Source organism: Gouania willdenowi, chromosome 24 (genome assembly GCF_900634775.1).
Source record: "Gouania willdenowi chromosome 24, fGouWil2.1, whole genome shotgun sequence".
Taxonomy (NCBI): Eukaryota; Metazoa; Chordata; class Actinopteri; order Blenniiformes; family Gobiesocidae; genus Gouania; species Gouania willdenowi.
Window position 1 is genome coordinate 15,119,089 of NC_041066.1, and position 16,501 is coordinate 15,135,589.

General features: G+C 35.8%; 1 protein-coding gene across 1 annotated transcript; it reads right to left on the reverse strand.

Annotated features, from left to right (window-relative positions):
• Positions 1-11,539: 11,539 nt before the first annotated feature.
• arf6a (ADP-ribosylation factor 6a) lies at positions 11,540-14,735 on the reverse strand. The gene is made up of 3 exons (XM_028439276.1): positions 14,597-14,735; positions 13,227-13,438; positions 11,540-13,146 (listed from the first exon to the last, which is right to left on the reverse strand). The coding sequence occupies exon 3, from the start codon at positions 12,572-12,574 to the stop codon at positions 12,047-12,049; it is 528 nt and encodes a 175-aa protein (XP_028295077.1). The 5' UTR covers positions 12,575-13,146; positions 13,227-13,438; positions 14,597-14,735; the 3' UTR covers positions 11,540-12,046.
• Positions 14,736-16,501: the final 1,766 nt, after the last annotated feature.

A 16,501-nucleotide genomic window follows, 5' to 3' on the forward strand; every position in this document is an offset into this window, starting at 1 on the left:
AAACTTCCCCTCACACCTCCACCCAACCCTGCAGCTACGCCTCAAACGCACTGCGCTGTTTAAAAACCAGCAGGATGTCACCATGTGAACCAGGGAAAAAATGAAGGCGACAGCTACATGCTTACAATTATATTCACACAACAAGTGGCAATTTGAATTAAAATAATATTTCAAACAATAAAAGAATATTTACATATGTTAAGAACATTTTACATCTTTGTCTTTAATTTATATTTAAGTGATTTATGCCACTGCTAGTGTTTAAACATTGTAGCCTTTGCCTTTTTTTATTAAAAAAAGAGTAATATGGAACACTGTTAGTTTAAAATGACTAAACACATAGTTAAAAGTATCCTTACAATGACGTTTTTACTACCATTATAAACATACAGTGTTGGGTAAGTTACTCTAAACATTTAATATATTTATATTACTAGTTACTGGGATAAAAATTTGATATATTTGTATTACAATATTACTGTTTTTTAAAATGTAACTGAGTTACACTACTTTGAGTTACTTTTGGTCCAGAACACTAATTATATCACACTGATAGTGTTCGAATAACATTGGTCTAAGTTTTGTTTCTAATACTTCTGGTGTTTCAGGAGCAGAAAGCTCTTTTTTGTTCCCCATAAGTTATATTGAACTATGATGATCATCTTTTTTTCCCCCTCAAATAATTGCAAACAGTGAGAAAACAAAGCAGACATGTACTTAAATTAAATATGCATGTAAAACTTCAGTCACTTTAATTGTAACAAGTAATACAGTATTACCACTTTTGACTTTTGTGATGAGTTACACTACTGAGTTACTTCAAAAAAGGAATGATACTGTAATATATTACAAAAATAACCAACACTGTAAACATCAAGTTGCAAAATCTGTTACAGTATAACAAAACTGTTAAATTATTGTTATTGTTTAAAAAAAGACTATAATCAGACTAAAACTAAAAGTAATTTACACACACTAAATTTTAACTGAACTAAAAGATTAAAATGTGACTTTAACTAACTCCAGTATTTGGTTAGTGACTAAGAAAAAAATAAAATAAAATAAAAATTAACGCTCCTCTCATCAGGAATCTTCTGTTTACCTACTTGTGATACAGCCTTTTCCTCCTATGGGGCCAAATTCAGACATTTTACATCCAAACCCAATGATTTAAATCCTGACTAACCTTTACTACAATTTCCAGCATCAAAATCTCTGCACTTCAGTGTGATAAACCTCATACATGTCCTCATATAACATCCTTTACTTTCTATACTGTATGTATGAAAATTACTTTTCACAAAAACAGCAACTCCCTGTCAAAATATATAAAATGTGCCAACGGATGCAAAGGGATCATTCAAAGTAAGAGACGGAAGTCAAGGATCCACTCAGTTGTGCCCCAGCCATCTGCTGCAGTTTTCGTCAAAGTAACCATGGAGACGAAGGAGCTCAAACAATGAAAAGGTATTTGTGCCATTGAGTAATCCCGACTTATAAAACTTCTCAAGGGACTAACAAACGTAAGCCCAAATATATACATTTGTGCAAAAAAAAAAAAAAAAAAATCCCCAGTCTTTTAAACAGATAAGACAGTAGCTGCTGCAGATAAATCAGAGTATTTCCTTCTCTCTATGGGAGCCAACAAATGATCCTGGTTCCCCACAGGTACAGCTAATTGCATACACATGCAGGTTTGTTGCAAAACACTGACAGCTAGTGTCATCATTCACTCTGGCATGTAATTGGACTCACCATACGTACAGTGGCCCACACTGTTAGCTAATAGTTCATGTTTAATGTTGCAGCCTTACAAAACAGAGCTGAGAAGATTTTCAACAATGTGTGAGAAACAGGAGACAGAATATTCCCAAAGTATGGAATACTTTATCACCAAACATAGATTATCAATAGTCAAATTTAGCATTAACAATAGTGTGAGATACACAAAACTAAATCTAGTTTACTGCACTTATAATGAGTGCTTTCATTAGTAAGAAAAGAACCAGTGGTCAAGCTGTATGTGGCTATTTTAAATTGCACTGTTGCATAAAGTGCTAAACGTAAAAACTCAGTCACTGCTTCATAGCCGACAAATTTTGAACATTCAGCTAACTTTCCTCACATTTAGCTCATTTTTCTTTCATTTGAGACACAAATTCATGCAAAACAGCATGTTCTATATCATTGTTAAAAATGTGTAAAGATGAAAAAATTTTCTAAATCTAAATGTTAAATCTAAATGTAAATGTTAAATCCTAAATGTTAAATTTAAATGTGATCAACTGGCACTGACCAGCCCACTTTGTATCATTTCTAAACATTTAGCTCATTTTTCTTTCATTTGAGACAGAAATTCATGCAAAACAGCATGTTCTATATCATTGTTAAAATGTGTAAACATGAAAAAAATTTCTAAATATAAATGTTAAATCGAATTGTATATGTTAAATCTAAATGTAAATGTTAAATCCTAAATGTTAAATTTAAATATGATCAACTGGCGATGACCAGCCCACTTTGTATCATTTCTAAACATTTAGCTTTACACTTGGCAACTGATTTAACATTTAAATGATGACTAGATGATGATTTATATTCAACATTTAAAATGATCTAAATGTAAAAGTTAAGTATAAATGTTAAATGTTAAATATAAATGTTAAATCATTTGCCAAGGGTAAAGCTAAATGTTTAGTAATGATACAAAGTGGGCTGGTCAGGGCCGGTTGATCACATTTAGATTTAACATTTGGATTTAGATGAATTTTTTATGTTTACACATTTTTAACAATGATATAGGACATGTTGTTTTACATGAATTTCTGTCTCAAATGAAAGAAAAATTAGCTAAATTTTTTTACATTCGGCCATTCCATACTGTTGTATGATATTGAAGGATGAAACTGTGTTGGTGACTATATCTGGGTTTGAGTAAGTGGAAGCTTGTCAGCAGGCAGCAGAGAAAGAGAGCGACATTTAGAGTAATTGGCCTCCTGTTCAGTGGGACACTAGTCCACAGCAGGTGTATTAATAATTACACGGCCATGTGATGGACAACCTTTACCCTTACTTCAGGTGTGACTTTATACGACTGTTTTTAAAGGCTGCTTAAAGGCATCCTGACACATTAGTAGTTTTGTTGAAGACAAACTCACTTGTGTAATGTCTTCTTTACAACTAGTATAACGAGAAATACTCAAATACACACTTGATCTGATGTGTTTGTATCCATCCCTTTGTTCTATGGTTTTGAATTTTAATACAAAGTGTCTATTTGTACGGTTACTGTACAGACAACCACCGGTGCTATTGGTACGGTTACCTAAGTACAAGTACGTAGCGTCTTAAGTTTAGGTTTAGGGTTAGGGTTTGTCTTAGTCACGTGACCTAAACTGGCCAAATAGGGGCGCTGCGTACGAATAGAATGTCAGTATATTGATACGGCAACCGTATGGGTAGCCACTGCCATTTTGATATTAGCAAATAAAGGTGTGAGAAAAAAAATCAATTCGGCAATATTTCGTAATATTTCACAACACGATTATCATATCGATCCAAAAAATGTCCAAATAATTTTTTTTAATCATGTTTTTAAGCAGAAAAAAAAACGATTGAATTGCGCTAACATATGCATAGCACGTAAACGCCCGGTCACGGTGTCAGTGAACTACATAAGACCTTGTTAAACGACCTCATTCCTCAATGCATTTTAGCCTTTAGCTTCATTTTCATAAAAAAATGGGCACTTTTATAGATGTATGTGGTTACTTTTTCTTTTTAAAGAATTTAAAAACTTAACAGAATCAGAATCTTTTTTTTTTTTTTTTTTTACATTTTTTGAAAAATAGAATTTGGCAGTTTAATAAACATATCACTTGTTTTTGATATTGGTACTTGAATTACAGTTATTTACCATTTACTTGTTCTTGCAAGTATGAAAAAAAAGGAAATAAATTGTATTTCATACCATTTTGTACTTGTAAAGGTGAAATTTGTAATGAATGATATTCCGACGTACATCATATTGTTTAGTATTGGGTTTTTATCGTATTGTGACATGCAGATCTCGAATCGTATTGTATTGTCAGATTCATAGGAATTTACAGTTTCTGGAACGTGAAAGGATGAACTTGCAGCCTGAGACCAAAAGTGTCAAATTGTTCTTTCAAAACAAGAGCAGATGTCAGCTGATAAACATGATTACAACAAGTTGCTGGTTCTAGACAACCTGAAACTGTCTGATCTCCTTTGGGATCTTCTTGATGGATGACTATGGGAAAGTGATGCTGCCTGCTTGCGGCCCACGCGTATGTATATTAACTTTTAATAGTATTTAACTTAAAGGAATGCATGGTCATGTGCAAATTTTGTTGAAAGTAGATCAGATCATCCATCGACTTATGTATTGTGGAAAAAAAATAATAAAAATTGTTAACTGTTGGAGAGGCCAACCAGAAATTGAAATAAAAGTAGCTTTCAATCACACTTTCAATGTATATAAATCCAATTTCTTAATATTGTTGAGATTTATTTTAAAGTAGTAGGTTCCAATTGAACATTTTTAACAAAAAATAAATGTAAAAAAATCAACACAGACGAAAAATGTGGATTAGAATAGCTCCTAGGTTCCCAAAGTGGGGTACGCAAATTGTCGTAGGGGGTACATGAATAAGAAATAAAAATTGGAAACTAGAATAGTAGTCAGGAGCCTCCATGCATTGCCACAAATTACACATTAGCTGATGTAAGGCTACCCATGCTTACAGATGATTATTCTTTTTTTTTTTAATTATTATTATTATTTTATATTATTCCTCAACAGGATAGGTAAAATTCAGAGACAAATTTCACTGTAGGGCTACATTGTATATGACATTACATCATTGGTTCCCAACTTATTTTAGTCTCCAGAGACTTTTTTCTTTCTTTTGAGAATTAGCTTTTGATCATGTTTATTGTTGCCAGGATTAGTGCACAAAGTGAAAACATGCACCAGCTCAGATACTTTTATTAGACATTTTAAGGGACCCCGTTTGAATTCCAGGCGACCCCACATGGGGTCATGACCCCAAGCTTGAAAAACACTGCATTTTATCATTTTATTTTTTAAGTGTGTAGAAGTAGGGGGTACATGGCCTAAGATTGAATGTCTGAAGGGGTACCGGACTGTGAAAAGTTTGGGAACCACTGGTATAGTTTATTGTATGTTTGTTATCTTTTATTAATGTTGCTAAGCCATAAAGGAATAGCCAAAACTACTTGTTTTGTTGTTATTTTTATTGGACTAGGAGTGAATTTGTCATTATTACAGATAAATATGTGTAAGATATTTGCTTTGCACTTGTTCCAATGTTAATGAGATGTGATGATTAGGTCTTCTCAATGTTGTAAATAGGCTTTCATTGTAGTGCTCAGTCTTTATCATTTACATCCATGAGAACAAATCATTGCTCCTGCACTGGGTCAGAGCGGCAAATGATCCTCCCACTGCACAGCTTCTCTGCCAAATGCAAACACAGGCCTTGGGCTCCCTATAATTATTAGCACATTGTCAGAGGCGAAGAGAAACGTTATGTGTAACAGATTCTCAAAGCATACTGCAGCCTGGGAGCTAAATGTCACTATGTATGCTCCTTTTAACAACGCACTGTAAACGGGCCCCTATGGCCACAAGCTGTGTGTCTGTCCGGCCCCAACCCGGGGCCAGAAGCAGAGTGTATCTTTGTCCAAATCATCAGATACAAAACAACAATAAATAAAAAGTAACTATCTTTAAAAGTCTGTTTTTGATGAGAGGAACAATAGGAGTTTGTTTAGGGACAAAGGGGGTCATGAGAGGATTTAATGAGAATAATATGCAATGCCCTGCAAACCCGAAATAGTTTGTGCACATGGAGTACGTGTTATCACTCCACTAAAGATTTAAGATCTGGTCCTCATGGACTCCAATCCTGAAGAATGTAAGAGGGGGCTTCTTTTCAGGACTTCTGCAGAGCTGGATGAAGACAATCCTCCAGGTTCAGGTGTCTTGTAGCAGGTAAACATCCAGAGCAATTTAACCCTTTTCCTGAGAGGCAGTAATGGGTCAGATTAACATTTGCTGTGCAATCTCTGTGTTGCTGAATGGTCACCAATCTAGTTTGCCACAGGGTGCGCGCCTTGGAAAGTACATTGACTAGTGCATTTAAGACTGTTTTTATATTTATTTCCATTCCATGGAATACTTATTAATGGCTCAAACTTTCTGTATATATATTTTCTTTATTTCATTTCTTTTTTGTGTTCTTGTCTGATTTCAAAAGCTAGATGCAATAAAATGTATTTCTAAATGCACAATGAAAATATATGTCATGACAAATACAAATCTAGTCTATACTATTTAATTCCACATCCTCTTTGTCAAATATTGGCAGTTAAATGCGCAATCCAGATCTGATTTTGCCAATGATGAGAGATGGGGATTTTTCCATTTCTAAAACTGATCCAGAGTCAGTTATTGATCCGGATCCCCTGCAAAATTCAATGTAATCTTCCATGGCGTATGGGGTCTGATTAAAAAATTGTCAAAATCCATTGAGTACTTTTGACATAATACTGTTAAAAAAACAAATAACTTAATCAATGAATGCCAGGAAAAATAAAAGAAAAAAAAAATAAATTAAAATAATGATAATAATGTTATTTAAAATACAACAATGTTCTCATGTGGATTTGTATCAAATCATTCATTTATTTTCTCAGCTTTCATATTAACCCAGTCCTCATGTCCGAGTGTATTGTTTCTACACTCTTTGGTTGTAGGAAACAGCAGTGGGAGGTTATTTAGCAAACACACAAGCCTGGGGTGTTAAAAAGAAACTTGCATGCATGCATACAGGGATTGTATTAGTTCTGCACTGTGGGGGGAGAGGAATAATCAAAGAAGAGTAGAGGCACATTACAGCATCAACAGAACAAGCATAGAGTAAAGGTTTGTGTAGAGCGCAAAGAAGAAAGATTAGTGTAAATGTGTAAAGTGGAAGCTTTCGTTATACGTGAGCATGAGTGGAAATGATGGAGGTAAAGATAGATTAGAATCAAACAGGGAAGTCTGAGTAAGATGTGACATAAGTATTTTTCCAAATCTCCTCTTTCATATCAACACAACAGTCTAGTTCAGTGTTTCTCAAATGGAGGTACGCAACTGCACTACAGGGGGTACTTGAAAGAGGGAGAAAGAGCGGAAAATGAACAAATAAAAAGATTAAAAATATGGGGTTTTACAATGTTTATTTCTAGGTAAAAATGATAATAATCAGACTAAATAATACCAGCAGCGACTCACAAAAACACACAAAATAAGAGAAAAATATACTGAATGATAAAACGAACAGACAAACCACAACAAAACGACACCACAAACAGAAAAATACTTACTATCACCAGAAACAAAGACAAACTAAATGAAAATAAACACAAGATCACTACAAAATACACAACAATAACAGAAACATACAAAAACGACATAAGAAACAACCCAAATGACACAATAACACACAACGTAAGATGAAAATATACTACTATTAATAAATCAACTTTATATAGCACTTTTTGGACACTGAAAGTCGCTCTACAGAGTTATGGGATTATTCTTTCAATGGTAAACTACCATTGTAGCCACAGCTGCCATAGTGCACTATCAGCCCCTCCGACCACCACCAACATTCACTCACACGCAACATTCATACTAGGCACTGTGGGTAAAGTGCCTTGCCCAAGGACACAACAGATACCACTGGGGTGACTGCCACCCCACTGTGGCCCCTGGAGTTCTCAGTGGTCTCCCATCCAACTACTAACCAGGCCCAGACCTGCTTAGCTTCCAAGATCTAATGAGACCAGACAATGACAGGCTGGTATGGCATACTGAATAATAAAACGAACAAACAAACGACAACAAAACAATGATAGAAATGATGTTGGATGGAACGTGAACTGAAAATACAAGGATCAATCTTGGTCACACATCAGGAGGGCGTGACCATAAATAAATAAATAAAAAAATAAAAATAAAATTTTAACATTTAGATTTACCATTTAGATTTAGATTTAACACTTAGCATTTAGATTTAGCATTTAGATTTAACGTTTAGCATTTAGTAAAAAAAAGTGAATGTAACCATGTCGGAAATAAACTGAATAAATAAATAAATAAATAAATAAATAAATAAATAAATGATGAAAACTATAGAAATACATCTATTCAGGAGGAACAAAATAGTTTCTTTCTACTTATTTACAAAACGAGATTCTTTAAAACGTGTTATCGCTCATTCATTCCGTCATTATTCTCTATAGATGTTTTTTTCACAGTATTCTGAGCAAAATGTGTAAGTTGGACATAACTTGAATTCAAAAGTTAGAGAAAGGGGCACTAAAGCCAAAAAAGTTTGAGAAACACAGATCTAGTCCACTCCATGTGACACAATTGTGCTCATCAGGGCAGAAACTAAAGAAAAGAAAAAAAAACTCCTCCAAAACAGAAAGTGTGTGAAAACTTTTACACCGACTTAAACAGAAACAGCACAGCTCACATTTTCTGTCACAACCCTAAGAGCTAAAAGTGCTGCTTAAGTGAGGGCCACAGGTGAACCTGACAGAACTGGACCATGTGTGTGTGTGTGTGTATGTGTGTGTTGCATCTGCTGCTGAGTGCAGGGACAGCTGTACAAAAGGCCTTTGACACGTGACGTAGGATTCACCGACTCTGTGCTCATCCAACATAAAAGTGTTTCAAACTGCCGTCCTTTTTTTGTCATGGTTCCACTCCTCAGTTCCGCCAAAGAAATGGTTCGTAAAACCAAAAATACAAGAGGTTTGGTTTTACAGCTTCCATAGTTACAATGAAAGCTGTGAGTAAAAAACTAGACCGTTTTAAGACACTCTATATCAGTGTTTTTCAAACTTGGGGTTGTCTGAAATGTCTAGAAATTGATCAGAAATTACAGATTAAAATAACATTTTTGTTTTTTACTTTACAACATACATACAAGACAATGACAAAGACAACAGTGTTCGATGCCAAAAAGACACTCGAAACAATATTTACAAATCCTGTGTGTGTGTGTAGAAAATAACTGAAAGGGGTGGTAGAAGAAAAAATACTAAAAATAAATAAACAAGTAACTAAATGACAAAAAAGAGATAGAGAGAGAGAAAAGATAATTGACGACAGAAAGAAAAAAAGCAGATAAATAATGAATAAATTATTACATTATTATTCTTGATGAATAATAATAGAAAAAGGAGAAAAAAAGAAGAAAAATAATGGGGCAAAAAAAGAAAAAAAAACTGAAAAAAAAGAGAGAAAAAAGGGGGGAAAAATATAGTTCTTTACCACACACAATCTAGAACAAAAGTATTCTATACCAGTGAATCTCAGCTGGTGGGTCGGGACCCAAAAGTGGATCGTGGACTAGTACTGTGTGGGTCGCAGACAGCTGGTTAAAAATAAATAAATACTTAATGTCTCTCATGTTGAACAAGTCTTTTATTTTGAAAGAAACTTCTTTTTTTGACAGGCATGCAGTGAAATGCATGTTGCACATGAAAATATATATATATATTTTTTTTTTTAAAAGATTCTGTATGTGTGTTTTCAACAGCTATTTTTGAAAAATTAAATTTGCTCTAAAGAATTCTAAAAAAAAAAAAAAAAAAAAAAAAAAAAAAAAACTGCTGCAACTTGTCACTTTGTGCACTAATTCCTGTATCTGTAATGCAGTATAACAAACACGATCAAAAACTAATTCTAGAGGAAAATAAATGTCTCGGGGGTCGCCAGAAATGTGTGATATAGAAACGGGTGACACGACCTGAAAAAAAGTTGAGAACCACTGCTGTATATAATCGGTGAAAAGCATGCGTTAAACGTTCGCAATGAAATAAAAAGAGTAAGCAGTTAAAAGGGTAATAATGATCGTTTTAAACTTGCTCCTTTTAAATGTCAGCGCTTCTTTCTTTCCACACAGCAACAGGTCAAAATCCAGATCAGCAGCCAGAGAACAAACACCGCACGGGCAAATTGTACAAACGCAGAGATAGGAAGCAAACATTCCTGCACTGGAATTCCCAGTGCTGTGACTCTTCTTGTGATTAGCACACTTTAGAAACATTAAACATGCTTCATGTAGCACTAGCTTTATTACAGTTTTAATTTGGTGTTTTCAGGCGTGTCCCTTCCATGACAACTGTCCTCTTCTTTCAAGCATTTCCTGGTTTTCATTGATGTCACACCCTTTTTATTTTTCCTCAATATGCTGAGAGGAAGCTGACCTTACATAAATGAATCTGTTCTTTTTGTTTTTCGTGGAAACGCATGTTGCAGCTGCAACAGCATGGAGGAAAAAGATGACCTTGGAATGGTGGCCTTAGGGCAACTTGCTGATTCAAGGCAACGAGGACAAACATGAAATATATTCTGGTAGCTACGGCAGCACAAGTGAAAAACACAAGCTCATCAGAATAGATTAATTTTACATAAAGGGGGACGAAAAAAAAAGAAAAAATAGTGACATTACTGAATTATTGACGAACTTTGAACATCTATCGACCTAAAACCTAGTGGAGTCCCAACAAAGTGATACTATTGTACCAGGTTTACCTGACAATCACTACACTGAAACCAGAGACCTCATCTTTTATTCACAGCTAAGGACTCACACACCAGCAAAGAAAGGAAACAGGGCCGAGGTTCCCCCGGTTAGTTTCTAGCAGATCATTCTTTAAACAGTCACAACGCCTCACACGCTCTCATTTCCTCTTTCAACAGCTCGTTTCATCAAAGAAATGAGAAAGTGCTCCCGGTAAGCGCTAAAGAATCACACCCACGCCGATCTAGATATATATCTTTTTTTATTATTATTATTATTCATCAGCATAGCAAAAGAGGAGAACTGAAAGGATTAAACAGCAGTATCATTATATTGATGAACTATCAACGAGGAGCTGGTTTGGAGAATCACACCTGCTGATGATAATGGCTTGAAAAAAAAAAAAGAAAGAAAAAGAAAATCAGAGAAGAAGAAATAGGTTTTGCAGTTGGCGAAGCACCTACATCTGTGGCATTGAGTGTGTGTGTGTGTGTGTGTGTGGGGGGGGGGGGGGTTAGGAACTCTGTAAACACTGGCTCAGGGTCCAAAAGTCACAGAAAGTTTGAATTGTGCACATCCAGCGAGATGCCAAACCCTCGCTTCCAGTTCCCTCTACCAAAGTGCAAACTCAGCAAAAGTGAGCACCTTCTGCCTGTATTTCCGGACACCTGTAATCCCCCCCCCACCCCCCCACAACCCACCCACCTAAGGCAGCTGATGTATGGAAGCTCTGAACTGAAAATTAAGACTGACGGTAACAACTGGACACGTCAAAATCACAGTGTGTGTCAATAGCCAGGGTTCACAAGCTCACGCACACACACATCCCCTCATTCGCTTCAATACAATCAATCAATCAATTCATTAAAAGAAAGCCCGTGGTTGGTTTACTTTGAGAAATCACATTCAAACACGTTGTTACTGAAATGCTGATGTCGGCGATGTTTTTTTTTTTTTTTTTTTTGGACGTTCCCATCCTTTGGATATGTAGCTGTGTAATGAGGAATTATCAATGATAGATAGAAAAGTCAGGGAAAAACAAACACTATAACTGCATATTTTTAAGTCCCCTGATAGAACTTAGGCAAGAGGTAAAAAAAAAAAAAAAAACCTAAACAAGTTTGCGATAAGAGCTAATTATTTTATATTTAAGTAGAGCCGATTATACAGAGTGTGAACCAAAGCAAAGGAAAAGTATAATTTGTTTTTCTGAAATCAGGCAATAAAGTGAAAGATAGAAAAATAAAAGCTAATGTAATTGCTACTCTCTTTGATATATATTCTGCAGAGAGGTCATTGTAATATTTGCTAAAGGTCGGATTTCGTTCTCAGCTACTTATCATCATCATCATCACCATCATCATCACCACCCTCCAAAGTGTCCAGGATTTTATTAGAAGAGTGACGGATCATTAGGATTTATAATTTGAGGTAAGCCAGGTCAGGCCCTCAAAAAGTCCATCCCCTGAAGTCGCACACGAGGGCTGAACGTACCAATTCCTATCTCGGATCCGGGTCAGGCCCAGCTTCTCCTGGATCTCGTGGGGCTTCATGGCGTCTGCGAGGTCTTGTTTGTTGGCAAAGATTAGGATGATGGCGTCCCTCATCTCCCTGTCGTTGATGATCCGGTGGAGCTCCTGCCGAGCCTCGTCGATCCTGTCCCTGTCGGCGCAGTCCACCACGAAAATGAGGCCCTGGGTGCCCGTGTAGTAATGTCTCCATAGAGGCCGGATCTTATCCTGTCCTCCGACGTCCCACACGTTGAACTTCACGTTCTTGTAGGAGACGGTCTCCACGTTGAATCCCACCGTCGGGATGGTGGTGACCGACTGTCCCAGCTTCAGCTTGTACAGGATGGTGGTTTTACCAGCAGCATCGAGTCCAAGCATCAGTATTCTCATCTCCTTATTGCCGAAGATCTTTGAAAACATCTTCCCCATCTTGTTTGCTGTGCATAAATACTTTGTAAGAAGAAGAAAAAATGACGTCTCCTTGAACGAGGAAGAGCTGGTGAGAGAACTCCACGTGATCGCAGCAGTCGAACAATACAAATGGTAATATTCAAGAAGGATTTCAGTTCAAGTTACAGGTAGTTAGACTGTGGAGGTCTAGCCTGGCTGGTGATCGTAAAAACCCTGTAAACAGTATGAATGGAGTCTTCAGAACACAAGGTGGGGATGTATTCTCATGATCAAGAGCCCTGTGTTGTAAAAAGATTAAAATGACAGACCTCGGAGTGCAGATCTGATCCAAAAATCAGCTTTTAAAGTTGTTTGTTGCAGTCAAAGTGGATCAAACACAGGCTGCTTATGTGAAAAAACGGGATATGCAGCTCAGGCCCAGACGTAGCCTGGGGTTCCCACTTCCTCCTTGGCCACAACCGGCCCTAGTCGATGTCTTCCAAAGCACAGCCCGGAAAACACACCGATTTCAGTCCGTTTCAGTGCCTGGACACCCAGAGAAAAAGGCGCTTAGACGGTCTCTGGTTCATCCGACTTTTCTCCTCGTCCCCCTGTGACACAAGAGAGGTCCAGGCTGTTAGAGCAGAAGACAACTTTGTAGCCGACAGAGATAAAAGCTCGGTGGTAGTACCTGGTTCCACAGCGGTAAGCCCTCAGTCCTTCAGTTCTTGGACCTTTTCTGCCCACCCGGCCCGTTCCGTGTCTCTTCCTTCCTCTCCCAACCGCTCTCTCTCTCGGTTCAGTCACGGCGGCGTTGCCGTATTACCGGAAAAGGTGCGACCCTGATCAGCCACTTCCTCTACGTTGCTCACTGGCGCTGCGTTCAGGGAAAGCCCAAAAACTCTGAAATATGAGAGTTCACTGGATTAATTTAATACTGTTATTAAATTAACAGTTACCTTCTAACATATTAAATCCAATGCATTATTATGTACATAACAATATGTATATATCTGTTTACTTATAGGATAATAATATATATTTCAATTCTTTATTGTTTTTACATTATTCTTTTTTTAATATGTATTTTATTATTTATATTTGCATTTATATTTATATATAGCCTCTATTATTTTATCATTTATTTTATTACCTTTATTTCACTATTTTTTTGGTGTCTTTTGGGTATTCTTTGTGTTTCCTTCTGTTTGTCTTTTTTTCTTGCAATATATCTGAGCTGTAATGACAGTAAATTTCCCCACTGCGGGATCAATAAAGTTACTCTATTCTACAACTAATACTATTATTATTATTACAACTACAATGTGTACATATCTGTATTATTATAGGATGAGAACATATATTTATATTTTTTATACTTTTTACATTTTTATTATGATTTATATTTTCTATTTACTGTGTATATAGCCTCTATCATTGTATTGTTTATTTTATCCTCATTATTCCACTATTGTTTTTGGGTATTCTGTGTGTTGCCTTTTGTTGTCTTTGTTTCTTGCACTTTATCTGAGCTGTAATAACAATACATTTCCCCACTGCTGGGTCAATACAGTTACTCTATTCTATTATTATTATTATTATTATTATTATTAATAATAATAATAATAATAATAATAATAATAATAATAATAATAATAATAATAATAATAATAATAATAATAATAATAATAATAATAATAATACTACTACTACTACTACTAATAATAATAATAATAATAATAATAATAATATCTTATCTGGATCAATAGTATGGAAGCCCAAAAGAGTCATAATTAAATAAATAAAAACAACATTTTGAAATAAATACCATTTTGATAATAAACAGACAAATATATAATATGGCCATTAAATTGTTAAATAAGGTAATATTATTATGAAATACGTTTCATTTTTCTTAAATATCTATTTCCACAATGGCCTTTTATCTCATAATGTCGTTTTTTCAGCAGAATTACTTCTGTCTGTCAATCAAAGAACATAAGGCGGAGCCAGTGAAGTGATTGGCTGATCCTTTACACAGACATGAGCAGCAGCACTTACTGTATCGATTCGTGGAGACTTATCACCAATGCTGAGAAGGTTGAGCGCCACGAGTGAATCACACGTTAGAGTAACACAGTCTCATCCTCAACACGTCACAGACTGACCATCGGTCAGGACCCCTTAGCGTCAGTGTTCTACGCACGGGGTATCCCTTTGATGTTTATTTTTGACGCTGATGACACTGTTGTCATCTCCTAACCGTGGTTGGGGGACACAGGGGAGGTCCTTACTCTCCAGAGCTGAATGTAGCTCCTCCTCCGGTGTTAAATCCTCAGATAAAAGTGGAACCGCGCAGAAACAACAGGCTGTACTTTATTAACTACCTGCACTGTAAACATAAACCTCGCTTCCTTTCACGGTCACCGTGTTGGACTGAACCCAGGTCGTAATTGTATTTATATTCCCTCCCATTGCTACCACTGTGTTGGTCAAAGAATGGCCATGACCGATGTCCAGGAAAACTAATCGATCTTAAAGTATCAAGCAGAGATCCAACCCACTAGCTTTGATTGACAGACCGAAATAAAAAAAAGAAGACCTTTGTGGAAATAAATATTTAAGAGTAATAAAACGTATTTCATAATAATATTACCTTATTTAACAATTTAATGGCCATATTACATATTTGTCTGTTATTTACCAAAATGGTATTTATTTCAAAATGTTGTTTTTATTTACTTAATTATGACTCTTTTGGGTTTCCATACAATAGTATATAGTGGTTCTGAATCAGTTAATCTGGTGTTTGCCATCCTCGGTCAGCATGGAAACACGTGGAAACACTCGGCTCAATCCAAATAATACAACTAAGTAGAACCATAATTTAAAAAATGACAGCCCAGCAGAGTTTTAGAGAAACTAGTCAACCGCTGACTCAACCCTAATGTGAAAATAGAACCTTGCTGAGGACGTTAGAAGTATAACTTTCACCATAGTTTTCCTCTGAGATCCAATTAGAAACTGGATCAACCAGCTATTCATTTGTTTGTTTGTGCTGTGTGTGTGTGTGTGTGTGTGTGTGTGTGCGTGCGTGTGTGCGTGTGCTGTGTGTGTGTGTGTGTGTGTGTGTGTGTGGTAAAAAGGAAGGCAACTCACAAAACCATGATAAGTTCCTGTCATCATCTTGGGGCAGATTAATTTTGCCAGTTGTATACGTGTATATATATGTGACACTAATGTGTGCTGTATGATGGAGTATAATCCCTTTTGTTTTACACCTAGAATAAAGTAAAAAATTTTGTAAAAGCGGAAATGAATGAGCTTTTTTTTTTTTTTTTTTTTTTTTAAATAAAAATTGTCCGATACTCTTGAACGCACCACACGCCATTTAGTATGCGCGCGCGCAAAAAAAAAAAGGAAAAAAAAAGAAAAAAAGAAATCAGAGCAGAGTTCTGCATTCTTCTGCTTGTTGTTGGCGTCATTTCAGCACGTTTAATTGAATAATCACTTGTATCCTGAAGTGCTGAACAGTAATATCTCATGAATAATCTATATTTATATATATATAAATATATATATATATATGAATCTGGAAATGTGGGGGTTTGCTGGGGTTTAACAGCCGGGTCCTTCGCCCCTTCATTCATTCAAACAGTTGCACGTATGATCATCATCAGTCATTGACGTCGTAGGAGTAAAGTGGGAGGAGCCAGACTAGGCTGGGCCACGTTTGAAGAATAACACAGCAACTGTAATAGTCCTACACAATCAAAAAGAAAGAGACCAATTGCAATTTATGATAGAATAGAATAGAGTTTATTCCATAAAATGTTTTTTATTCACATATTTTAGGACAGTAGTAATAATTCTCTTTATAAATAAAGTGTAAAAAAAAAAAAAAAAAAAAATTATTTTTCTCAAGGTTCAGCTTTAGAGTAGTAAAGTAATATCCAAATCTATTCT